The following is a 26,026-nucleotide window of genomic DNA, read 5'->3' on the forward strand; positions in this document are numbered from 1 at the left end:
GACCCTGCAGACTCTAGGGTGAGCTATCTGAAACACACAGCCTGAAAGAGGGAAGCTTGATGGGGGAGATATGTTGCTTCAGGGTCTTCAAACTGAGAATGTGTCAGGTTTGACGACAGTGATGAAAATGTGTTTTCTTTCTGCTTCTCAGATCCTCAGCCCCAGGGCTCCTATAATTGACCGTGGTGGGTGTGGATTATGTGTTCAGGGACAGGGAGGCCCAGGGAAGTAACTTGGCACTCCTGTCTGCGACACACACAGAGATTGCCAGGAAGCTGGAAGCTGGGGCACTGCTCGCCTTTCCCGTAGGGCTGGCTTGGGGCTGCTGGGAGTTCCAGCTGGAACCTCATTCATTCATCAGGTCTGCTTCCAGATTTTTGTATCCTATGACCTGCAAGTTTTGTTAGCTACCACCTTGCTGGAAACCCCCACAGTGGTTTCTGAGGTGAGGGAATAGCACTCAAATTGAGAAAACATTTGGTTTGCCTCAGGCAACTGGATTTAGGGGAGAAAATGCCTATCCCTTTCCTGGTAGCTCAGGGATTTTGGACAGTATTTTTCCCTGAGGCTGAAAGGCATGCTTTCCCCCCACCCTGACCAAAGTAGCTGTTTGCTAAATATTTCAGAGGGTGATGATGGTGTTTAAGAGCTGCCACAATTCCAGTGTTCAGGGTTGCAAAACACTCTGCCCTCCCTTGCCAAGTGTAAGGGTAGAGTTCAGGAAAAAGAGAAATATAATGAAAACCTAAGTCAGAAACCTTCGCCCAAGGCCCACCTTTCTAGTTTCTCTCTGCTGCTAGGGTGTCTGTCATGGGGGGGTCTTCATCCAGACTGCCCCTCACCAATAACTTTATACTACTTATTTATGAGTTTTGAACTCATTTTGGAGTTTAAAAATGTAGATTAACCTCAAGGGAACACTTGTACAGAATCCATCCATATTCATAACAGCAGGAAGAAAAGACTGATGTTTGCCCAACCCAATTTGGTTCAGAAAGCTAGAGCTTGCCAATGTAACAATTGATAGTTCCTTGATTTCCAAGATTTTAAACCCTGACAATGAACAGAATTAAAGATGCTGCAAAGATTAAAAAACTGAATCAAGGGCAGTGCCTGTGGCTCAGTGGTAGGGCACCAGCCCCACATACTGAGGGTGGTGGGTTTAAACCCAGCCCTGGCCAAACTGCAACAAAAAATAGCCGGGCATGTGGCCGTCACCTATGGTCCCAGCTACTCAAGAGGCTGAGGCAAGAGAATCGCCTAAGCCTAAGAGCTGGAGGTTGCTGTGAGCTGTGACGCACACTGTGACAAAGTGAGACAGAGTTTGTCTAAACAACAAAAACAAACAAACAAAGAAACTGAATCTATTGGAGTTTTGAGAATGCTTCTCATTAAGGGGGAGGACAAATAGATGAAATTAAAAATTCTGGTATTCTGCATTTACATGCTCAAACTATGTCCCCCACACTACCTCAGTTTTCCCACTGTGATCAAAATCATAGCAGTAGGGTCCATGGAAATTGAGAAACAAAAAGTATAAATTGCCATTTATACTTAAATGGGAGAAGATGGTAATATGTGTAATGGAGCTGAATTAGTCACTAGGGAAGAAGGCTTCTCTCCATGGGAATATAACTTTCATGATCATTGCTCATGAGCCGTGGAATTAAGTGGTGTGTTACACTGAAAAGCAAGATGCTGACATACTTTTTCATATTTAGCAGATCACACCCCCTGTCCTTTGCTTATGGAAATAAGGACAAAGACTGCCCTTTCCATTTGCTTTTTTAAATACTAATCTCAGCTAAATTGAGTGATTACTCTGAACAAAATAATTCTCCTCTTTGTATTCACTTGATACACAACTCAAGGACATCCAATTTTTGCAAATACAGATTTGGGAATATATTGAATGATTTATGCACAGACTTGTGGGATTGGTCATAGAACAAAAATCCATTAAGTGATTAACATTTTGTTGTGAGGTACAATCGTCATTCTTGCAGATAGCTAAAACTTCAACTATACTAAGAGCATCATGAAATATAACATATTTACGTTAAATGTTGGATGGGTTTTATTAATTATGTTGCCTTGGCTTTCAAATTGTTTAGAGGGTGATTATTCAAAAGACAAATAAATGTTAGATGAAGTCAAATCACTGTATTTTTAATGTAGTGATAATCTCGATCCTAGAGGGAAGCTGGAGGGAATTATGTATTGTCCCAATTCACTCCCTATGTTAAGATTGCATTTAATCAAACGTGTGAATTTAACCCCAGGTGGCACTGAGACAGTAGAATTAATTTTAGGTTCTTCAAAATTTCATTTCCTTTTAATACTTGGGCAACCAGAATTGTTTTCAAATTTCTGGTCATTGCTTAAATTAATTGTCCTAAGATTTAAGATATAAGGACCTGAAATGCAAGTTAGAAAAGAGAACAGTCTTTGGATGTAATCTTGTCTTTCAACAGATATTTCATGAGTTTACCTCACCAGTTTTTAAAAAAACATCCCAATCCTATTCCATGTGCTGGGTGTATGTGTGTGTACACCCACACGCTTTTTTTGGTCTCCCCTTCCCTTCCCTTCATTATTAAGGGAATTAAAATTAAAATTAAATTATTTTCACCCACTGGAAATCACTCTTGGAATGACTACAAATAGAGGAGCAACTAAATGTCTTGCCTTCAAGGAATTTTAAGAAAGTTTCGGGAGTCAACAACAATGGGAAAATGAACCTGAAGTCTTTTGAGATTATCTTTCCTGGAAGGATACACGGAAGCACAACAACATATTATCCTCACGCGTTGTGAAAACATCTATTCTTTTGGGGTTATTACTAGTAGCTAGGATTGGCAAAGTTCTAAATGTTTTAAAATAGAAAATATTTTATTAACTACTTGTTATTATATTATAATACTAATGTCGTTCATTAAAGATTATTAAGTAATAAAACACTAAAACCCAAAGGTTTAAAAATGTTTAATGTTTAAAGATTAAAGAAATGTCTCCTAAGTTTTGTTTTTAATGATTATTTGGCATTTTTTTCTAGTTTCCCCCCAAAGCCAGTGGAGGAAGTATACAATTAAAAACAAAGCACTAGGGCGGCGCCTGTGGCTCAGTCGGTAAGGCACCAGCCCCATATACCGAGGGTGGTGGGTTCAAACCCCGCCCCGGCCAAACTGCAACCAAAAAAAAGCCGGGCGTTGTGGCGGGCGCCTGTAGTCCCAGCTGCTCGGGAGGCTGAGGCAAGAGAATCGCTTAAGCCCAGGAGTTGGAGGCTGCTGTGAGCTGTGTGAGGCCACGGCACTCTACTGAGGGCCATAAAGTGAGACTCTGTCTCTACAAAAAAACAAAACAACAAAAAAAAAAAACCAAAGCACTAATTGTAGCAGGATCCTCCATTTGTATAGCATGTTATAAATTAATCCTCTTGATAAGTAATGCCATTTTCCAAATGAGAATAGAGAATACCAAGAATTTGTGTGATTTGCCCAAAGTGGCCCAGCCAGTGATGAGTTAGTGCTCTCCCAAGATCTTGAGCCATGTCTCCCACTTTGTTCTTCTGCACTGCCCGTCTGGACAGCCCCACCCTCTGGGGACAGAGGGCATCCTGCTGCTGTGGCATGTGTAAAGAGCACACACAGGATATTTTTAGACACAGCTCCAGAAATAACCACTTTGCTTTTATAAAACCTAATTTAATGTTAAATTGTTTTGCAAGATTCATCTAACTATGCGCATTATACCCTTTTTTTCACAGAGTTGCAGAGGTGGTAAGGTCTAAGATCAAAGGATTAAGTAACCATGTCTCCTGATTCTGCATCTGCTGCTAACTAAGTTGCATTTTATACCTTTGTTTAACTGTTTCATACTTATGACCCTTTCTGTCCTGAAAGAAAGAGATCATTTTATAATGTCTCTGCTATTTAGATGATAGCATTGATTGCATCCGTGATTTTTACTGAATAAGACAGAACATGTATCAAAGCCCTCTTAATCAACCAGTTCATACTAGCTTACATCACTGGGGTGCCACCCCTAGGTCTCGGCAAGAGGCTCTAGAGGGTTTCACTTGATCCCTCTTTTAGTCAAGTTTGTTCCCCTCAACTGAGAAGTTGGAGGAGTTGTCCTCCTTGTAGATCATATTCTTACACACTCGGGAGCCCAGAATTGGTTGACCAGCAATGTCAATTAGGAGTTGCTCCCATGACCTGTGTGAGTCTCTTTGTCTTTCCACGGGGGGCGAAACACAATATAGGGTGGGCCCAAGGGATTGTCAGGCATCTGTACCCCATAGATGAACTGTAGGCGGAATATATAGGCTCACAGTTCTACAGGGTTTCGGCATTCACTGGTCACATTGCGTATTATATCTACTTCAAATATTTATGCTTCTTGTTCTGTATTATTCAGGATTCTATAAAAATATCATATTTTACCTACAGTAAAATAGCCTCTTCCTCCATTATCTTTTTCTACCTCCTTATGGTATTCACTTTTTGCATCATTTAACACCATGGAAGTTTATTATATGATCTTTTATTTATTTATGTGTTTTCTGGTCTGATTCCCTCTAGAATGGAAACTGGCTGAGGGCAGAAAGTTGGCGGTTTTGATCACTGACGTTCTATAGCTTGCAGTCACTGCCTGTCACATAGAAGCCACTCTATAAATATTCTTAGAGTGAACAAAGATCAACAAAAGGGCCTGCAATGTTGGGAAGAAATTTTACTGTTTTAATTGAATGTAACCATTTATTTTTCACGGTCACACTTAATCTAATCAGAAGAAGGGAGAGAAAAAACAGGCAACAAATTAGGAAATAGAATTTTTGGAACTGCATACATCATAGTGGAACAATTCAAGGAGAGAAATATGATGTTAATTCTCTGGAAATGAGTAATATAGTTAGAATGATAGTGCTGAGTTTTTCTATTAAATGAAATATAGCAAGATTATAGTGATAGCATGTTTCTATCACTTTATCAAAATATAAAATTTTATGGCAGGGTCAAATTTTTCAGCTTGGTCTATATTGCCTTCTATAATACTATTCTAATTATCAGGCAGTGTTTATTTCACAACTTCCCTTAAATGATCCTTCAAAAATTATAGGATTTGATATTCCTGACCAGATGTATTCTCTATTATAAGCCTCTGGTGTTTGTAGTCATTAAACAAGATTCAAGCAAATAAGTAAAAATTCCCCATAAAGTAAAAAGTAGTGCTTTATTTTTTTCACAATTAGTTATCTTAAATAAACAGAATTTAAACAATCATGGTTATCATTTTTCTTAAAAAGAGTGACAAAATCGCAATGTCAATATTTAATTACTCATTAGTTATAAGTTTTTAGATGGAGCAAATTTTAAAGAATAGAATACCCTTCTCTAACAATTTACTAGATTCTAATTTACTGGAGTCTCTGATTTTTTTTTTTTTTAAGGGTTACCTCTGATTTTTTGAAGAGCATTTTAGAAAATTTCTGGGTTAAGTTACTTTTGGATTTTAGGGCTTAGAACAGCATGTCCGTACGAAAATGTATCAGTCCTTTTCTTCCACAGCAAAAAGTATATGTTCATTATGCACTTAACTCCTATTTATTTTTTTTTTAAAATCAAAGCCACTCTATTTTGTTTTCAAAGTCAGAGAATGAAACAGAGAGGGGAAATATTTTCATGTTCTTTTCCTCAATTTTGTCAAAAAAAGATAGAGAATATGATACAAAATAAGATATAAAAAATCTAATATTCAATCCCAGACATTTTATTTCCTGGGAACGGTTTCATTTAAATCATGAGATGTGTAATATAATAACTGCATTCCTTTTCCAATATTAATCTTGCATCTTCACAGGATCACTCAAGATCATTTATCACCTAAACATCGACTTCACCTCTCTGCTGTTTTTGACAAATGTTTTATTCCCAGTCAGACCAGAGAATCAGACTATGTAGAGAAAAATCCCAAAGCTAGAAAATACTAGAGTGTGTAGTTAGTCAACTTTCAGATAAAAAGAGGACCTCAAAGATTTTCGCAAGATGGCATAGGTGAATGGATAACAAAGCTAAGATAATAACCAAGCTCCCCCAATTCCAGCTACTTCTTTTTGTTACCTTACCCACCTTTTCTCAATTTTTAAGTCATGTTAGAACATAGCCTAAAAAACCTTTCTTTGTGTAGGTAACATATTCCTGTGACTAAGCATGAAAAGGCTGCAGCCAAAGTTGTCCCTCCTGTCCCTATATCCCAGTTACCTTGTTTTCCCCTCAGAAAGAACCAGTCTTATCAGGTTTGTTTGTGTGTAGTCACTTCGGAGAGGTGCAAATATTATAGTCTGCTCTATAAACTGTACCTTCCTTTTTATTTTTCATTTTAAACTATATCATGAGGAGGACAAGTCCCATTCACTCTTTTAGGGTCACATTGTACCATATCCCTATGTACTCCTATGTCATTTTTATTTACTTAATCCCAATCGATATATATTTAGATCGTTTACAAAACTTTTAGTTCTTACTTGCAGTACTTGAGTAAATAAACTTGTGTATTCACACGTATAAATAAATACGTAGGATAAACAACTAAAAGTAGAATTATTTCTTTTGTCATTTTTTAAAGGTATTGTCCAATTATCCTCCACAGAGTTGGACACAATTACATTCTCCTCGTGATTTGAGAGTGACTGTTTTCTCACGCTCTACAGTATGTTATCAATCTTTAGATTGTTTATGTCTGAAAGGTGAAAAGGGGGTTCTCTTTGTAGTTTTAATTTACTTCTGTCTTAATATGCATGAGGCCAGGGGCTAGGTCTATTTTTACATGTGTAAGAAACTAGACTTACCTTTCCAAAGGTTTTGGTGATTATTGGTGATCTGTTGATTACAGAAACCCTTTATCTATTATGGAGAGTGTCTTTTGTTCATGGTTGGAGTTATGAACATTCCCCATTTTGTCTTTCACCTTGATTTTGATTTTCTTTTTGCTGTCTCAAAGTTACATTCATTTTTATATAGTTAAATTCATCAATTTTTTTAAAATCACCTTCTATGCTAAGATTATTTTGAAAAATCTTCCTTATTTCCTAAGATAATTTTTTGGTTTTACTTCTTTACTTTTATGTTTGAATATTCGATTCATTTGAAATTGATTCTGTTGTATGATTTGAGAATGGCCTTAGCTATTGTTTTCTTTTTATTTCCTTTTCCATTTGGTGGTTGTTCCAGCACCATTTATTAAGTAATTTGTTTTTCCTTGTGAATTTAGGATAACACCATTATCATACAGTGGCTGCATTCTTATATATTTCAGGTCAATTTCTTGACTTTCTGTTCTGTTCCATTGATTATGTGCCACCAGTATATGTTTTAATCATTAACATTATTTTTTCTTAATATCTAAAGGGCTGATTCCCTGTCACTGCAAGGTACATTTTGAAAGTAACTGTGTAATTTGTTTCCCATTTTTATTTATGTAATAACTTATATAATATATATTCATATGATAGTTTCTTTTTTCTTCCTGTTGCCTTCTTCATGTATAGTATCCAAAACTGGTAAATTCTAAATGGATGAAATATAAGTTCAGGTGAGATTATGAGGGCAGGCTTCCCTGTCAACTAATATGTTTTGGATCTGATTTTTAAAAGGGCATCTTTAGATGAAGTTTTTTAAGAAGCAAATGTTCATTGTTCATTTGGCCCACAGTCGTGGGGAGGAGAGTGCTGTGAGTAGAGGGAGGCAGTGTCCTTAAAACATGTAGCATGTGTGTGTTGGAGAATAGACTGATGAGTCAAAGGTCTTGTAGTTTTTACAGGCTAACTGTAGTTCCTTAATGTATAGGAAATAGAACTTTCAGAAGTTAAACCAGTGAGGGAAGGTACATAGTTATTCTTTTCTCCTGGGCTGACCATAGCTTTATGAAAATGAATTTTTTCAGTGTCTTTTCTTTGCATTGGACTTCTTGGCAAGAAATAAAATCTGTATAATACATTACCTCTAACTTTTTCTTTAAAGAGCTCAAGGATAGACATATGGATAATAGTTTAAAAATATAAATATGGTCTTTCCAGTCATAGAAACCTTGCAATTCAAGAGGTGCTTTTCCTGCTTTCTAAAAAATATATGGCTATATACTTACACCTATAGAGCACCAAGGTAAAATACATGGTATTTGACACTAAAAAAAACCCCACTGACCTTTACTTGAGTATTGCAGGCCTGTGATCAGAGTGTCTTGTAGTCAAATCTGGAGGCCAAGTTGCTGTGGTGCCACCTTCTCACCACCAAGCCCTGTAATTAAGCATTTTTGTTTGGTAAAATTACAGAAGAGGTAATGTTTGGTAAGACATTTTATTCTATTTTCGTACCTGTAGTTCATCCAGGAAAGTGGCTGTCACTTGGTTTTCTCATGTACTTACCCCATATATCTCTTTGAATGTGTGTGTAAGAAGAACTACATCCTTACAGTATCATTGTAGAAACAGGTATCTACTCCCACCCCAGTAGAGACTGTCCTGATCTCTAGAAGTCTCTTGATTGAGTCCGCAGTGGAGGAGATTTGACACTCCGATTTGCGCTCACATACAGGTTAGCAGTTTGGAATTTATGAAGGCTTGGTTAGGAAAGATCACTGCTAATATAGGATTAGTTTTAAAAAGAGTTATATCTAAAAAGATCTGCATCCTTCCTTTACCAAGCATAAAAGTATTACTAATTCAACCTTTTGAGGATAAGACTTATAGATAGTAATTTAAGATAAGGATTGTACATACAAGTTTGTAGTCAAAATCATCATGAATAGTCTAAGTAATTGTCAATTAAATGTGATAGAGCCTGTGTCTCATGGAAATCACTGTGGTTTGAAGAAGTGAATTGTGGAATACTTGCTAAATTTCGCTGGCAAAATATTAAGCCTTTTAAAGGTAAAGACAGTTCTTAATTCGTCTTTATAGTCTCAGCACTGTGCCTGGCACTTAATGCTTGTTGAACGAGAAAATTAAGTGAAACACATTCCGGAGTGTTTGAAAGAGGTTAACAAGTTTTCTGGAAATAAAAAACGTACACACATGCCCACACTTGCTCCTTCCCTTTGATTGAGGAGCATAGCTTAGGAGCCCTTCTCTAGTAATCTTTTAATTGAGTAGGCAAGAGAAGTTTTCAAATCTTTACTGACTGGGTGGATGTGGAATGACAGCAGTGAACTACGAAGTCTTCCTCCTCCCAACTCATTTTTTAAATTCCTTTGTGGACAGTAGGGATAAATGGCAGAACAAAACATTTAAGAGCATTGTGACTAAGTGAGCTGTCAGCAGGGGGATCAAACAAAGGTGCATTTAGCAACCAATTGAAGAATGCCACCAGGGGTGATGTTGTATTTGAGATGCTCCCTGAAAACTTGAACATGCTTATTTTTGTGCTGCCATATGGTACTTTTTTTTTTTCTTTTTGTCCACAGAATCTCACATTATCACTCTTGGTAGAGTGCTGTAGCATCACACAGCTCACAGCAACCTCCAACTCCTAAGCTTAGGCGATTCTTTTACTTCAGCCTCCCAAGTAGCTGGGACTACAGGTGCCTACCACAATGCCCAGCTATTTTTTTGTTGCAATTTGGCCGGGGCCGGGTTTGAACACGCCACCCTAAGTATATGGGGCTGGCGCCCTACCCACTGAGTCACAGGCGCCACCCATAATGGTCCCCTTTCAAAAGAAAATGTTGCCATACGTATCTTTCCTAGTAGGTCAAGGATACTGTATTAAACTCAAGATTCCTGGTAATTTTGTTTAAGAAAAAAGTTATAACTGAATATTAAGACTTGAATGTAACATGTTCGAATTTTAGAGCTCAGGCGGAGCCTGTAGCTATGTAATCAAGTGGCTTCTCCAGTTTTGTATCAGGAAGAGGACTAGGGTTTTTGCTTTTCTGAGTCTCCAAATAGTGATTTTCCATCACACTGTGTTACAGAGATTTTTTAAAATCTGTGAACCTGGAGCATATGATGCCAGGCCGTTTAAACAAACTGATGCATAGCTTGGAAGTCAGGAGTAATAATGTGTGGCCCATGGGTCAAATCCAGCCTGTTGCCTGTTGAAAGTTTTATTAGAGCACAGTCACGCCCATTCATTTATATATTGTCTATGGTGTTTGCAATGATAGAATGAAGAATTTCATTAGAGACCGTGTGAACTGTAAAACTTAAAATATTTATCATCTGGACCTTTATAGAAAAAGTTTATACCCTTAATATAAGGAAAGGGTGCAAAATTATCTTAAAAATAAACATTGTGAATAAAATATGCTTTCTGAGAAAGCCAAAAGTTTAGCTTGTTGTTGAAAGATATAAATTATCAATGATGAGTCTATAACAAAACTAAAATACCTGCTTGCATGAAAAATTAAAAGCAAAAACCTGGGGTTCTAGGGAATCTTTGAGCTCCTGGACTCAGAGATTTTAGTTGCCACAGTGAAGCCTGTGACTCAAGATGGGAAATACTCTATGGTGCATTAACCCTGATGGAACTTAAATACTCACCAAATGCCTTCCTTCTTGGCAGGTGGAGTGGATACAACAGCAAGTGGTGAAAAAACGGACAAAGAGGGATTATGACCTCAGTCGTGCTCAATCTACCTACTTCAATGACCCCAAGTGGCCAAGCATGTGGTATATGGTAAGCTCGGGGCCTTGTCACCCACTTTTGCATTGTATGGGAAATATTTGTTGGACTGGGAGGATGTAGAAATAATGACCAAGGATTTTTGCTTGTTTCAGGACCCACCATTTGAAATTGGTTAAGGGTCTATGATGCCTCTGAATCTTTTTGATCTTGTATCTCTTGTTCTAATAAGGACAAAGAGAAGAGAGCGCTTCTCTTTCTCCTTGATTCACAGAAATTCTGTTTAAGACCTTCCTTCATACAGTAGCTTGTTAAGTTTGGGCCAAAGCATAGGAAAATATACAAAGTTGTAGACACCCTTAAACCTGTCAATAATTATGTTTGCTCTACCTTGAAACCAGTCTTATTAATGGACACTGGTTCTTGGAAATCATTGCAGTGACTCAGCTGGTAAGTAATAGACTCTTGGCTTATACCATTTAACGTATGCCCTCTCATTTCATGTAATAGTTTTTTTTTTTTTTTTTCCAGTGAGGGGGAAAACATTTTCATTGGTGCCAAACTATTTCTGCTGTGCTTTGAAATTTGGGTGGGATTTTGATTGATAGTTGCATGCTGGGAAGTGAGGTGGACAATACAACTGACACAAAGGTGTGGCTGGAAGGAGAGGGAGCCTTAAAGGGCAGGGAAGCAGTCCAGTTTGAAAACCCAGGTTAAGACTTTGCTAGCCTAAGGCAGCAAATTTTCTTGACAGTCCAATGTGCTTCCTCTTCTGTTTTGATAACAACTCTGCAAATGGCCTTGTCTTCTTGTGCACTTTGACGGGAAGCTTGGTGTAGAACTTGAGCTGAACTTGAGCAAGAGTAGAAGACCTTAAAACTTGTGTATTTGAGTTTCATCTTCTCTCCTCCTCCAAAGCTTGATTTTTGTTCTTACGGATGCTTTCCCTGATCTTAATATTTCTTTTCATTCATATTTATTTTTATCTTTTTTTTTCTTTTTTATTAAATCATAGCTATGTACATTGATATAATCATGGGGCATCATTCACTAGTTTCACAGACCGTTTACCAAGTTTCACATATACCCTTGTAAGATGCACCACTGGTGTAATCCCACCAACTCCTTCCCTCTACCCACCTCCTCCCTCCCTCCCCTCCCTTTCCCCCTTCCCCCTGTTCTTAGGTTGTAACTGGGTTATAGGTTTCATGTGAAAACCCTAAATTAGTTTCATAGTAGGGCTGAGTACATTGGGTACTTTTTCTTCCATTCTTGAGATACTTTACTAAGAAGAATATGTTCCAGCTCCATCCATGTAAACATGAAAGAGGTAAAGTCTCCACCTTTCTTTAAGGCTACATAATATTCCATGGTGTACATATACCACAATTTATTAATCCATTCGTGGATCGATGGGCACTTGGGCTTCTTCCATGACTTAGCAATTATGAATTGGTAGTTCAGTGTTCAGTCAAAAGTTTTTTTGGTGAGGAAAACTTACTTCACATGTTGGAAAGAGTAATCTACCAGTTCACTTGACATTGCCTCTGTTGAAAATCTACGTTGCGGGCCTCAGGGTTTCTTGGTTCATGATCACTGAGAAGTGAATTAGGAATCTTAGTCATAGAATCCACATGTCACCAATTTGCTTTACAATGTGTAAAATGCCCTTTACTTTTCTCTTTTTTGAAAATTTTTATCTCTAGACATTGCCAGCGTATTTTCCACTATACTATTTTATTTTTCATACTCTGATTCCTGCTTCTCTACATAATGTCTCCAGACTGAAGGAAGGACAGGAATTCAAGCTTGCCTCAGATTCCTTCTGCCTGGAGAGCTCTTCCTGCCCTTCCCAACCTCTTAGGTTAGGATTCTCCCATCCCTCACTGCTCTTAGGGGCCTCCCCTGCAACCTCCTTTGCCATCCTCTTCCTTCCCCCAGTCCTGCACCCCTGCTGCTTACAGCATCTCTGTATTCTAGTTATCAGTGTTGTTTGTTTCTTCTCCTCTGTTAGACTGGGGAGGGTCACTTGAGGACCAGCTCTGTATCTTCATCCTCTCTCTCTATGTCCCCCCTGAGAACCTGACCCAGCACGTTACAGTGCTAGGAATCTGTGTTTCTTTGGAGATGAGTGAATGTGGCTGGTATTTCTCCCAGTTTCCCTTTGCTTGGTCTTACCCAGAAGTGAAAGATTATGGAGATAAATATTTTGGAGCCCAAACAGAATTTTACACAGAAAGATTTCTTGTGTTTAAGAGAAAAGGGGAGCAGCCATAAAGCGAAGTTCAAGGAGAGATGGGACTTCAAAAATCTTTTACGTACGAGTCACCTGAGGGAACAGCAAAGCAGCTTATTAGCCCTGAGACCAAGAAAGAATGAAGCGCAAGTAAAAGGCATTGGAGGAGGTATTGGTAGAAGGGAAGGAGCTCTGTTTGCACTGATAAAAAACATTGATTAGAATGTGATGGGATTAGAAGATCAGATGGAGCAAACTGCCTCTTCTTTCCTGGTTTGTAAGGCCAGGATGAGATAGACCCTCCTGGCCATTCATTTCTCCTCATAGGAAAGAGCCAAATTTTCCGTGCATGTCCCACTAGACGATGAAAGTGCCATTGGGGTAGAAAACAGGTCACACACCTTATGTTTATCTATAGGACTATTAGGACAGAGTGGGAGGTGGGACCCTCAAATCTGCAACTTGGATTCAACCTCTATTATTTATTTCCCCTAGTCTAAGATGGAATCAGTTAAACTTTCCCCAACTGTAGCATAAAAGCTCCAGTTATTATGTATGAGTCACACATGCTGCCTAACAAAACAACAGAACTTAGTTTTTGAAACTACATGGGTTCTGTAGGTCAGTAATTAAAACAGGGCTCAGCGATGATGGATTTTCTCTATCTGTGATGTCTGGGGCTTCAGACAAAGCAGCCCCGTCACAGGGCCAGCACATTGGTCCCTCTCCACATGGGCCTCACTACAGGGCTGCTTGTGTGTCTGCTGACATGGTACTGGCTTCACACAGGCAGGTGATCCAAGGTCTCCTGTTGGCCATGGCGATGTCTTTTATGATCTAACCTCAGAGTCACTACTGCCTTAGTAACCTCGGACAGTTCAGTTCCTACTATCATTTTCTCTTGTTCACATGGGTCAATACTGATTCAGAGTAAAAGGGGGCTAGGAAAGGGCATGTTTGTTAGGAGGGGAGGATCACGGGGCCATTGTGGAGGCTGGCGACCACAGTCAAATGAAATTTTTCATGAGAAGCCTTTAGTACAACACCTGACACTATAAAACCCTCAGTATATCGTAATTGTTGTTACTATCCTCTGACTTCTTAATTGCAAACTTGCTAGTTCCTTTTTATCTGTTGGTGATATTAGTCAAAGAAGGATGAGAGCTCATGTCCAGTGGGCATTCTTTGGAGCACTGCTTGGTGGCACATTACTGACCCAGCCAAGGCAAGGTGTGATTTCCTTCTCTTTCCTGAACCCTGCACCCTGCAGCTGTGTTTCTGACCACCATGGGGTCCCACCTTCAGCTTGTTAGTCTGGGCCGGCTTCTGTCATTCAATATTTATCACAGGAGAATGGAGATTAAAGAATAGCATGAAGTGTGCCTGAGTGTCTCTTTTAATTAATTTAAAGGCTTTTCCCATGTCACACCTCCCCTGGAAATGGGTGTGTGAAACCATTATATCTAGCCTTGAGGCTTGGGCAAATACACTCAGGGAAATGTGCATTTATAAGAGTTTGTTATAGAGATGATGGCCTTACAATTACTGCTCTGTCCTGATCAACTGTGTCACGTTTCCAGGAGTTGGAGGGTCCAGTCCTAGAAGTGCAAGTCACTTTTTGTTGCCTGGACAAACTTCACCTGTACCTCTTCTTTGCAGACACATTCCCAAGCACTAAGAGTTTAGAAAAACATGATTGGTGCTTCCTAAGAGGGTCGGCAAAGCAGGAGGGAATATATAAGCACCAAAGAAAGCTTGCGGAGCAAGCTACTCCTCCTTACAAGTTTCCCTGGGATCATGTGTATACCTGCTGCTTGGGTTTGGGCTGTAATTTTTGTTTGTGGATTTGCTTCTTCCATTAGAAGCTCCTGGAGAGTGTTACCCTGTCCAAGTGTGAGCCCCACTATCAGAGAGTCTATGTTCTGGTATGGAGAGGGGACCAGGTAGTGGGATTTCATCAGAACTTCCTGGGTGATTATAATTTACATTATGAAGTCAATGTTCAATTAATTTTAACTGAAAAAATGGATGAGCTGTTTGGAATAGAAGCAAATCTGGGATCATCTCCATAGTGGGGAGTGCGTCAAGCACTTTGCTACGCTTTCGTTACGTCTCATTTTACTGCCAGTGTTCCAGTGAGTTAGGGGCTACAGTATTATCATCCTCATTCTATAGATGAGAAGGAAATTAAAGCGTGGGAAAGTTGAGTAACTTGCCCATAGTCACGCCATTTACTGGGGGCAGATCTTGGTGTTCATATACCATCACTTCTTCTAACTTCTTTCTACATCTGCGATTCTTGAAGGAGCAGGCAGTAAAATCACCTTAAAACTGATTGCTGCCTGCCCTCCCATCCCCCAGAGTCTTGAGGTTTTCACGTTTCAAGTTCCCCATTGGTGCTGGATGCTGGGGTCCCAGAACCCCTTTTAGAACCCACTGCCCTACCGCACAATATGTAAACCCAAGTTTATGTGAGCACAACCTGCTTCTGGCTCCTGATTATTGGGTGGGGAAAGAAGGGCTTTTAAACTTCTGGGGCATTTTAAAGCATAGTAAGCCAATTTAACTTTTTCTTGGTCTTATGCCTTTTTCTTACTGATACATTTTCTCTTTGGAAAGCTGGCAGCTTTAGTAAGAGAAGATATTTTCACTTTATCTATACTAATTGAAAATACCCTTGGCTTATATATTCTTTTAAGCTGCTCCTGAGACAAAGGGTATCTGATGGGAAAGGTTGCGATGATTTGGCCAAGACTTTGGGAACTTGGGGTAGTATTGTAGAATTGATTTTAAAGGACCTAGCTGTTATGACAGACCATTTTTACACTACTAAAGAAAATTCAGTTTGACTCTACAGATAGCAAGGTGAAACAAGACTTTTCCTTAAGGATCTGGGACTGCCAACTGAGCAAAGTCCAGGAATTAAATGTTTTAAAATTATTATTAAATATTTAAGACATGCAGAAAGTTTAATGAACACCACAAATGCCTGTCCACGTACTCCAAACTAAAGAATAGAACATTATCTTCAAATTAAAGTCCCTTCTGATCCCTGTTGTAGGGGTATCCCTTCATCCTCCAGAGTCATCCCTGGAGCTGAATTTGAAGTACTTTGTGGGAGTTCTCCCTTTTTGCTGGGATGCTTCTCTTTGTTATTCAGGGGTTATTCAGTTTATAGTAGATTACATTTTCTGAAATAATCAGAAAAAACATTCATACATGGAATTTAGGAGTTGGGCTATTGATGAACAGTGTCTCAAAAAGACAACCTGGAAATGTAACTTGGATGAAAATGTGAGCTTAATAAAAACCTTTTTGATTCCTTTGGTTATGTAAATATTTCATTGCTTAGGGAAATTGTACAGTATTTCAAGAGTAACTTAAGAACTAATAATGATTTTGGAGAAAACTATAGTAAAGAACTTTAAAAAGCTTGTGCATATATATTTATATAGCTATTTTTTGCAATATGGGAGGAAAGAAAGCTCAATTTAAAAGAAAAAAGTAAAAAAGGACTTGGAAATTTTGGTATTTGACCCTCAGACCCTAGTAGTTAGTACGCCTGGTACTCTTGACTCATCGTCTTAGTTGACACAGTAGAACTTTTTGTGATGAATATTGGGTGGCCTATTTAATATGCATTATGTAAAGCCAGACTGTAACAAATGGGCTCAGTTTTTGATGTACTACCTCGGAATTCATGAAAGCTCTTTGGGTGGTTTTTCTGAAAGGAAAAAAAATGTATTTGTCGATCAGCAAAGTAAAAATTAGCTGAGTTCGGTTATGCATGTGGAACATATCTGCCAAAAACTCTGAACTCGCTAGGATAGTAATTGTAAAAATGACTTTAAGCCACATGGTTTTTCTCTCAGCCAACTGGATGATGTTCAGTACTCCAAGAGTTTGAGGCCTTGCTGTCTCTGTGGTTGGCACACATTTTTCTAATGATTTATACTGTCATTTGACTCATAAAATCTGGTAGGGTTTGTGGCATTATTGTCCTGGCAGCTTGGAAATCCTCCTTTTTAAGACACCCCATTTAGCTGTTTTAATTGCAAATGCAACATGGTAGAAATCTGCAACCATGTGGCACATTCTGACACAAGCAGGAGGCTCTCTGCAAAAGGACATATTCCAGCTAGGCCCGTAAGTGAGGCACTGATTGGAACTGCTGGGAGTCGAGACACAGTTTTAGTGTCCTTGTATTTGCCACTAACTAGCTCTATGACCTCTAGAAAGGGATTTTGTCTCTTACAACATTAGTGATCTGAGAAAACGAGGAATCTGGATTAGATACTTTCTTAAGATGATTCCTGCTTTAACTTTTAGTTCCACGTGGAAAGCTGTGCAGATGATAGAGTCTACGGAGATCACACACCTTCAGTGGGCCCATGTCTGATCTTCAGTCAAGAGCCCCTCAGGAGCTCCTGACTGCCCTGTACTCAGGATGTGCCCTGTATTGGGGGTCGCGAAGACCACCCGTAAGTTTGGTGAATCACTAGGACTCACATGACTCACCATGTAGTCATACTAATGGCTGTGATTTGTTTCAGCAAAAGGATACAAAGCAACATCAGCTAAAACAGAAAGTACAGGGGGCAACAAGAAACCAAGCTCAAGCTTCCGAGACTTCTCTCAGTGGACTCACCTACAAAGCATTTTTTCCCTCCAGTAATGAATGGCCACCATAGGAGAAATGTTGTCTCCCAGGGAGCTCCTCAGAGACTCAGTGCCCCCGGTTATTATTGGGAGGTGGTTGCATAACTGTGTCTACTGCTTACCAAAATCCAACACTTACAGAAGGAAAGCAGGTGTTCAGCATACTTCATATAGTTTGCGTAAACAGTTTAGAGACAGTGGGCTATTCTTAACAGGGGATGGTAGGCATGCTCTCAAAATCCAAGTTTCCAGATGCCAGTCAAGGCCAACCTTGCAAGCTGGACTTCCAAAGGATACCAGTCTCACAGGCTTGCTTTGTTGATCTTACCCCCCAGATCTGCTCATCTCATTGGTTCTCTTCTTACTGCATGGATGGAAATCTGCATGTCATATTTGACTCTACATTTAAAGCCAATTCACCAGTTTTCATCTCTCTTTCCCCACCACTATCGCTATAGTCTGAGCCACCATTATCTCTCAAGTAGACTATTGCAGTAGCTACGTACTTGCCTCCCAGTTTCTCCATTTGAACTCTTCCAGTCTGTTCTCCATCTATTAACCAGGGTGATTACTGAACCTCCAAATTAACCAACCAAGCACCTCCCCATTTAGTCACTTTCCTTTTCTTAATACTTCTGGAAGACAATTTATGCAAACAATATTGTATTTTAAGAACGAAGACCAAAATCCATAGCACTGCCTTTATGGCTGCACGTGGCTGGCCCCTGTGCATCTCTCAAAACATCTCGCAATACTTTCTGCTTTCAGCCTGCAAACTGCATTTTTCTTCTTATGACACACCAAGTTGATTCCCCCTACAGACATTTTTTCACATGCTGTCCCTCTGCCTGGGTGCTGCTCCATGCCTGATTCATTCTGATGTTCTCTTGAGATTGACACAAGCTTCTTCTCAGACTTCTTTGAATAGCTAGGTCCCTCATTGCATTTGCTATGTCATCATGCACATTCCTTTTTCTATACTTAACACAATTTTAATTTTCTAACTCTACGTGTGATCATGTGATGACTACCCTTCCCATTAGATAAATTCCATGGAGACAGAAACCATGAAAATCATCATGGAATCCTCAGTGTCTTCACCTCTTCCTGATATCCTGGGGGTGCCAAAAAATGTATACATGTTTTAAGTGATGTTACCTTTTCTGAGTTAAATCAAATTACAGTAGCAATGGGTAGTATGATGTTTGCTCAAAAGATGGCTTTAAGTAAATGAATGCTAGTATTCCCACTTGGAAGTCATGAATAGGATAGTTTTTTCTCTTAACATATTTGCTATATACATACTTTTGGCACTCTCTGTATAATAGGCCCCATAGATATTCCTTGAGTGAATGAATGGATCAATGAAGCATGAATAATTAAAAGATCATTTGTTCTAATGTTTATAACATCCTCTATTTTTTTATTATTAAATCATAGCTGTGTACATTGATATGATCATGGGGCATCATTCACTAGCTTCACAGATCGTTTGACAGACTTTCATCACACTGGTTAACATAGCCTACTGGCATTCTCTCAGTTACTGTGCTAAGACACTTACATTCACATCCTCTATTTTTGTTTATATTTAATTTTAGGAAACTATTAGTAAAGAAGAAATGACTATTTTAAATTTTTTTAGCGTGTTTTAGAAGATCCCATATATCTTTGTGATTTTATCTGGGAGTAATTTTTTTGTATCTTGAATATTCAGTTGTGTTCCTGAGGTGTCCTTATTATTTGGTTCTTGTGTCTGGTGAACTTTTAGCTGTCCTGTGCTGCTTCTGGTTACATAGGCTATTTCTTTCACTGAGATCTGTGGGCTTGATAGAAGTCCCATGTGCTGATAGCTGGAAACGTGAGCAGCCCTCTGCAAGACCCGTGCACCTGCACTCACACACACCTGCAGCCCTTCTCCATATTGCTCTCTTCCCAATCATGGTGATTTCCCTGTGTAAAAAGTCAAATATTTTCATAATATTTTTCTACCATGTGTTTCTTCACTCATTATTTCTTTCATCCTAGATAGTAATAACAATTTTCTGTTATTTGTGAAGATCTACTCCTACAATAGCATTTTGAAAATCTCCATTGCTTTCTTGAGAAGATTAACTGGGAGATTCTCAAATACTGGCCCAAGGGTATTTAGGGGGCCAGACACATGAGTGACTGAGCCAAAATAATAGCACCTCTTCTGTAAAGACTGTATATTCACTGAAGCATTAAATTAACACAAACTTGTAATTGATAATTCCAAGAAAAGCCAAACTTGTATCTCTGGTGTGGTCCATAGTTGTTCTACAGCCTAGGAAATCCCAACTGAATCAAAATTCTTAGGAGGCAGACTTTTATTAATAGCTTTATTCATTTGTTCTTTCATTCCTTTATATTTGGCAAAAATTTATTTTTTTCAAAGCACCTATAATGTTCCTGAGGGGGGATAAAATAGTAAATGAGATGGGGCCATGTTGCCTTCTTCAAAGAAGCTTGAAGGGGAATATTTTATGGGTAGGGGTTTGGGTAATTTAAACATTTTGCCTAATCATTTGATGCCGGTCCATTGAGGGTACATAGCAGAACCTTAATTGGTACTTGCTAATTAACTTATGATAATTATAATTGTGGTTGCATTGTCCCACATGATGACTGTGACGGAAGTGGCTATGTTATGAATGTTTAGTTAACCCAAAAGTAACTAGTTGACATAGTCCCCAAAGAGGCCAATAATTAATGATCCACTTGGAGAAATCATTTTGATAACATCTGTTTCTGCCAGTGCAAATTGTTACAACTTTTTATGAATTTCCTTGAGGAAGGTATAACTTATTTCATACTGGTAATTTATCTTTTCAGCTTTGCTTTCAAAGAGTAAAAAAATGTGTGAGTAGTCTGGCCCTTTGGGTCCTGCTCTGTCATGCTGAGTGGGTCTATTAACAGAAGCAAAGTTGTTCTTATCAAGATTTTAGCTAAGATTTTTCTTTAATCAGTAACTCATTTTTTGTGGGAGAGCAGATAGAATTGACCCTTGAACTCACTTAATCTGTGGTTGCCTTCTCGAACATGTTGATTCAAGTTCTTTTATCAAACAGCTTTCTGAATTCCTCATTTCTAACTGACTTTTCACTCAGTATTGGGCTTGCTCTAGTGATTGAGGCACATATTTTTGCTTACTGTAGCCTATATCTCTGCCAATAAGTGGAGTTCTTTTAGCAAGTGCTCAATAAACATCTGTTGATATAGAGTGAAGAGAGAGTTGCTCATTTAGATTTCATCATTTTTCAAAATCACAGAACTGAGTTTGGGCATTTCTGAAAGGTGATGGTGCCTTCAAATGCCCTGTGCTAAGAAATCGAAGTCTAAAATTATTTGAGACAGGCATCTGGAATACTTCATTTCCTTAATTTTTGTTGGCAATGAACTTGTCCAGGAAATTAATGGAGTAAAAGGAATGGTACTTAGTAATCATGGGACGATGAGAAAAAGCAGGAAGAAAAGCCTAAATTGGCTGGGGAAGAGAAGGTATTGACCTTCAAATAGAACGCACATGCACATCAGTATGATTTTCACAGTTTTTCTTGTATAAGAAAATTCTCTGTAGACTGCCTCAGCCTAGGGATGTGATTCCAGGCTAGTGTGATTCCAGGCTAGATGATTCAAGCTGAAAAGAGCTACTTCACCCAGAGCAAGTCAAATTATAGCCAGACGAGCAGAAGAAAACAATTAATTTCTGAAGAAGGATTTGATTACTTAATGCATAGATCGGGAGCAAACAGGTTCAGAATGCAGGGATGTTATGTTGTAATGGTAGATGATGTGGTCAAGGTGACAAATGCGTTCACTGATTATTCTTTCCTGGATTAAAAAGAGGGAGTACCTTGTAAGAGACCTAATTCCTTCTTTTCTGCTAAGAAAGAAGTCAGTTTGGGTTGTGTCTGTTCAAATATTTGTACAAGATTTGCAGGATACTCTTAAAAAGACCACTTGGAAGAAACATAGCTTTTGTTTTCTTTCTTTTTTAATTTCCTGGTGTGTTGAATTTGACCCTTGTAAAAAGCCTACTGGTATAGAATTCTGATCCAGACATACAAAATTATCATGTCTGAAGCAAAACCAAAGAAATTATGCTGAGGTGGCATAGAGTTGAGGTCTCCTAATGATCTCTTTGCCTGATTTCCTGAAACTTAGTTAAATTAGTGCCTTAAAAACTTGGTGTTTGAGTTAGTTACCTAATGATAGGGAAATCATTTTATTTTTTAACAAACTAAAAGAAATTTAGCAGACCTCTCAGCAGCATACAGCGTAGCAGGTCCACTTTTTTTTCTTTAGCTCATTCCTGTTGGCTGAAATGTTGTCTGTGCTCGTTCTCATTGCCCTTCTGTGCCTGTGCTCTGTGTTCTATGCCCATCCACGTCACATCCATGCACACTGCATAAGCACACAGAAACAGATGCTGTGCATGTTTTTGCAATTAGCACTTACTCTGAGTCAGGTTGTCTTGAAGAGGCAGATACTGAAGAACAGCTCATAGACCACCCAATTAGAATGGGCCTGAGATGGAACTCAGTTTAAGCTGTTGGCTCATACGGTTTCAGTCACTAGAAATATCCTCCACTCAGATGGCTCTTTCTATAATAAGTAATTCTGTTCAAAACACAAGTCCTTGTACTTTATCAGAAACTTATGTGGCTGGGTCTGAATTCCAGGTTGGCATCACATCTCTATTTCATGTGCTTACACTGCAAACATTACTGGACATTTTTAGAAAATCTAAAGCAAAAATCCAGAGACTAATATATGGTGAACAACCATTTCCAATGTCCATAATTATCAGCTCAAGGACAATAACCTTTCAGTTATTGCCCCCTCCAATCTGATTATCTTAAAGTAAATAGCACAATGCATTTCATCACTGAACAGTCTAAGATGTATCTCTTTAAGATAACCATTTTTTAATAATGAAACCAGAATATCATTATCACATGCAAAAACATAATTTCTTTATATTATCAAATCTCCATTTTTCAAATTTCCCCTACTGCTTTGAAAATTTTTTTTTTTTTGGTAATTTGAGTGAGGCTCCAAGTAAGGTTCATGCATTGTGGTTAATTCTATCTTTTAAATGTCCTTTATTCTACAGATTCCTCTCCATTTTTTTTTTCCCTTTGAAAATTTTTGCTTGAAGAAACTAGGATATTTCAAGCTTCATGTGATCTTTATTTTGCTGGCTGCATTCTCATGGGGGTCAATTTAGCTAGTTCTAGCTGTGTAATATTATCAGTGAACTGGTAGGTAGTAAGAGCTGCAGGTTCAAGTTTAGTTTTATGTTTGAGAGAATGAGGGAAGATTACTTCCCACTTGATGGCGTGTACTTCCATCTGGAGGCCTGCCTGTCTTTCTTTGTGATGTTAGCAGCTGCCAATGCCTAGGTCAATTAAGCATTATGGTTTGCCAAATAGAGATATTCTCTTTCTGTGATTTCCTCTTCATTTACTGGCATAGAATACTTGTATAAAGTGAAACTTCTCATTTATTTTTTGGTATAAAGGGATACAGTTCCTACTGCAAAGGCAGGAAAGGCAAGATTAATAATGATTTCATTTTATTTATTAGGGGTTAATTCTCTAGCATTCATCAAATGGGATCAATGAAATTTTTTCCTCGTTTCGTTATAAATTTATGGACTTCAACATATTTCATGCATTTTATTTCATTGAAGTTATAAACCTTATTCTAGCTTAGTTGTCCCATCTTTGGCTAGTAAGAAAAAAACCATTCAAAGTGACTTCTAGGTTCTTTTCTAATTTTTAATTTTTTTTTTTAAGACATAGAAGCTCTAAGTCTCTCTGTCACCAGGCTGTAATGCAGTGGCTCATTGCATCATAGTTCACTGCAGCCTTGCTATTCTGGACTCAAGTGATTGTCCTGCCTCAGCCTCCTGAGTAGCTAGGACTATAGGTGCATGCCGCCACATGTGGGTAATTTCTTTTCCTGATTTTTATTTTTGTAGAAATAGGGTCTTGTTATGTTGCTTAGGCTAGTCTCAAACTGCCGGTATCAAGTGAACCTCTTCTACCTCTCAAAGTGCCAGGATTGGAGGCCTGAGCCACCATGCCCAGCCTAGGTCTTTTTGATGAGATCTCATTATTTTTGTTTTTTTTTCTTGAATGACAAACTCTTTCATACTTACCTTGTACATTTCCTGTTCCAGGCCTGGAATCAACCATTTCTCCCAAACCCTCCCTATTCCTTCTTCTTCTTCTTCTTCTTTTTTTTTTCTAATGGGTATATACGGACCACAACATGAGTGCTGAGATTCTCATTGCTATTGGGTTTGTCTTTAGAACTTTTCGGTGAACAGAGTTGGGCATATGCACTTTTATATATATAAAATATCCCATGAGTTTATACAGATATTTTCAATATAAAATCAATTCTATGACTCTTAAGATTTGTCCTTATCAGTTTTACATCTGTATCTTTTCCCTATGCTGAAAAAGCTGTTCCCAGTGTCACCAACACCATTATGCTTTGCTTTTGTCTTATACTGTGTAAGGCATTCTATCAGCATGACTGTGGGCGTTGTGATAGCTACTGATAATTTAAATTTTATATGGCTCTTTTTTGTCCTTAAAAATATATCCTACATGTGTCACAAGGTCAGATTATTTGTTCTAAATTGCTTAGAATATTTCTTTTTCTACAAACATTTTGAAATGGCTCTCATGCATCTCAGAATCTTCTTAAGACCAACCATCCTGAGTCTTTCAAAAACTATCTGTTACCTCTTACATGATTTTAAGTCTACTCTGCTAACATAAGCTTTTTTTTTTACAGTTAACATGTTTTAGTTTATGTTTTCTATGTTATAACTGGAAGGTTAGAAAATATTACAAAGATATGTGTTCCTATAACATACGCAGGCAATAGTAGGTGGAAGGTAGCAAAACCATCTGTTCCAGAAACCTTATGCCCTGGAAATAAATATTCTATCTTGAAGGGGTGACATTAGCTCCACTAGGTCAAGGCACAATAGCGTGTAATTATTTCCCCTAATGTGCCTATTTTAGAAAAGAGTGTGTTAAACTTGCCATTCTTTATTAGTTTGAAAGATGAGGGAAAGCAGGACTGGAAATGTTTCTAATTGTAGAATTTTGTCCCAGAAAATGAAAGATTAAAGAGATCCTTAATGATCCAACCCGACTCATTCTGGACAAGTGAAAGGGAATGTGCAGTGAACAAATCATTTAAACTAGTTGTACACACTAATGAGCATTGAATTTGTTCTGTCCTCCCAGGACTCAAGAACCAGGAGTTACTATAGATAGCTCAATAAAGGCATTAATTTAATGTGTAACAGAAGGGAAAATGAAGGAAAGAAACAAGAAATGTAATTCCCACGAAAAAAATTAATTGGTAATGATTTTACTCATTCAACATTTACTGAGCCCCTGTGTGGCAGGGATAACCAATATGAAAGGGTTATGTACTCTGCTCACTAGCGGGTCATAGTCAAGCTGGGAAATTGCTACCTTTATGTAATATCTAACAGTGTAATGCAGGCATGCACAGAATACCCTGAGACCCCTGCAGGTTAGTTAAGTATTTTGATATTGTTAGTCTTTGACTTCATTACATGAGCCTCAATTCCTAATGTGTCATATAAACACATACTAGATATTGAAATTAAGTGATGATCATAGAACAGATTTCTTTGCAATCAAATGAACGATTTTCACACAATTATTGCAAAAACTGCTTGCCGTAGAATGTAGCTACTAAGGATTCTTTAAAAAAAAACAAAACACTTTTTTTTTGAGATAAAGTCTCACTTTGTCACCCTTGGTAGAGTGCTGTGGCATCATAGTTCACAGCAACTGTAAACTCTCGGGCTCAAATGATCTTGCCTCAGCCCCCTGAGTAGCTGGGGACTATAGGCACCTGCCACAACACCTGGCTATTTTTTTTTTTTTAAGAGAGGAGAGTCTCTCTCTGGTTCAGGTTGGTCTCAAACTGGCAAACTCCAGCAATCCACCTGCCTCAGGCTCGCAGAGTGCCAGGATTACAGGCGTGAGCCACTGCACCTGGCCAGACATCATGATCTATATGCTTTGTGAATTGACAAGAGATGGCTGTAAATAGGCAATATTTGTTTCCCCAAAATAGTTAGCCTATTTTTCCAGAGGATACATTTTGCACGACATGTAGTTTCAGTGGAGATTAAATTGTTAATCATGAGAAAATTCAAGTTGGGGGGAGGGGTCAAAAAATGGAAGAGAGAGGGATGTATGTGTTTCTGTAACTCCTGCCTGGTGCCCCCCATGTGATCCAGGATGTAAAGCAGTCTCCAGGAGCTCAGCTCTTTCTGCCGTTCCGCGTCACTCTTATCTCTCCATTTGCTGCATTTATTCTCAAACAAGCTTTCTGCTCGTGGTTGCAAGCCAGCTCTGTGTAGTTCCTAGTTTGAATCTAATAGAAAGAGAGAGTGAGCCTTTGCCTTGGTATGCTG

The 26,026-nt window shown here is 38.5% G+C and overlaps 1 protein-coding gene across 4 annotated transcripts in view; it reads left to right on the forward strand.

The window, feature by feature from the left end:
- The window catches only part of PCSK5 (proprotein convertase subtilisin/kexin type 5), a 466,549-nt gene that overhangs the window by 80,007 nt on the left and 360,516 nt on the right, over nucleotides 1-26,026 (forward strand). For all 4 annotated transcript variants that reach the window (XM_053575543.1, XM_053575548.1, XM_053575551.1 and 1 more), the window contains exon 3: nucleotides 10,563-10,676. In XM_053575543.1, coding sequence (XP_053431518.1) covers nucleotides 10,563-10,676 — 114 coding nt within the window. The remainder of the gene's footprint in view (nucleotides 1-10,562; nucleotides 10,677-26,026) is intronic.

Source organism: Nycticebus coucang, chromosome 2 (genome assembly GCF_027406575.1).
Source record: "Nycticebus coucang isolate mNycCou1 chromosome 2, mNycCou1.pri, whole genome shotgun sequence".
Taxonomy (NCBI): domain Eukaryota; kingdom Metazoa; phylum Chordata; class Mammalia; order Primates; family Lorisidae; genus Nycticebus; species Nycticebus coucang.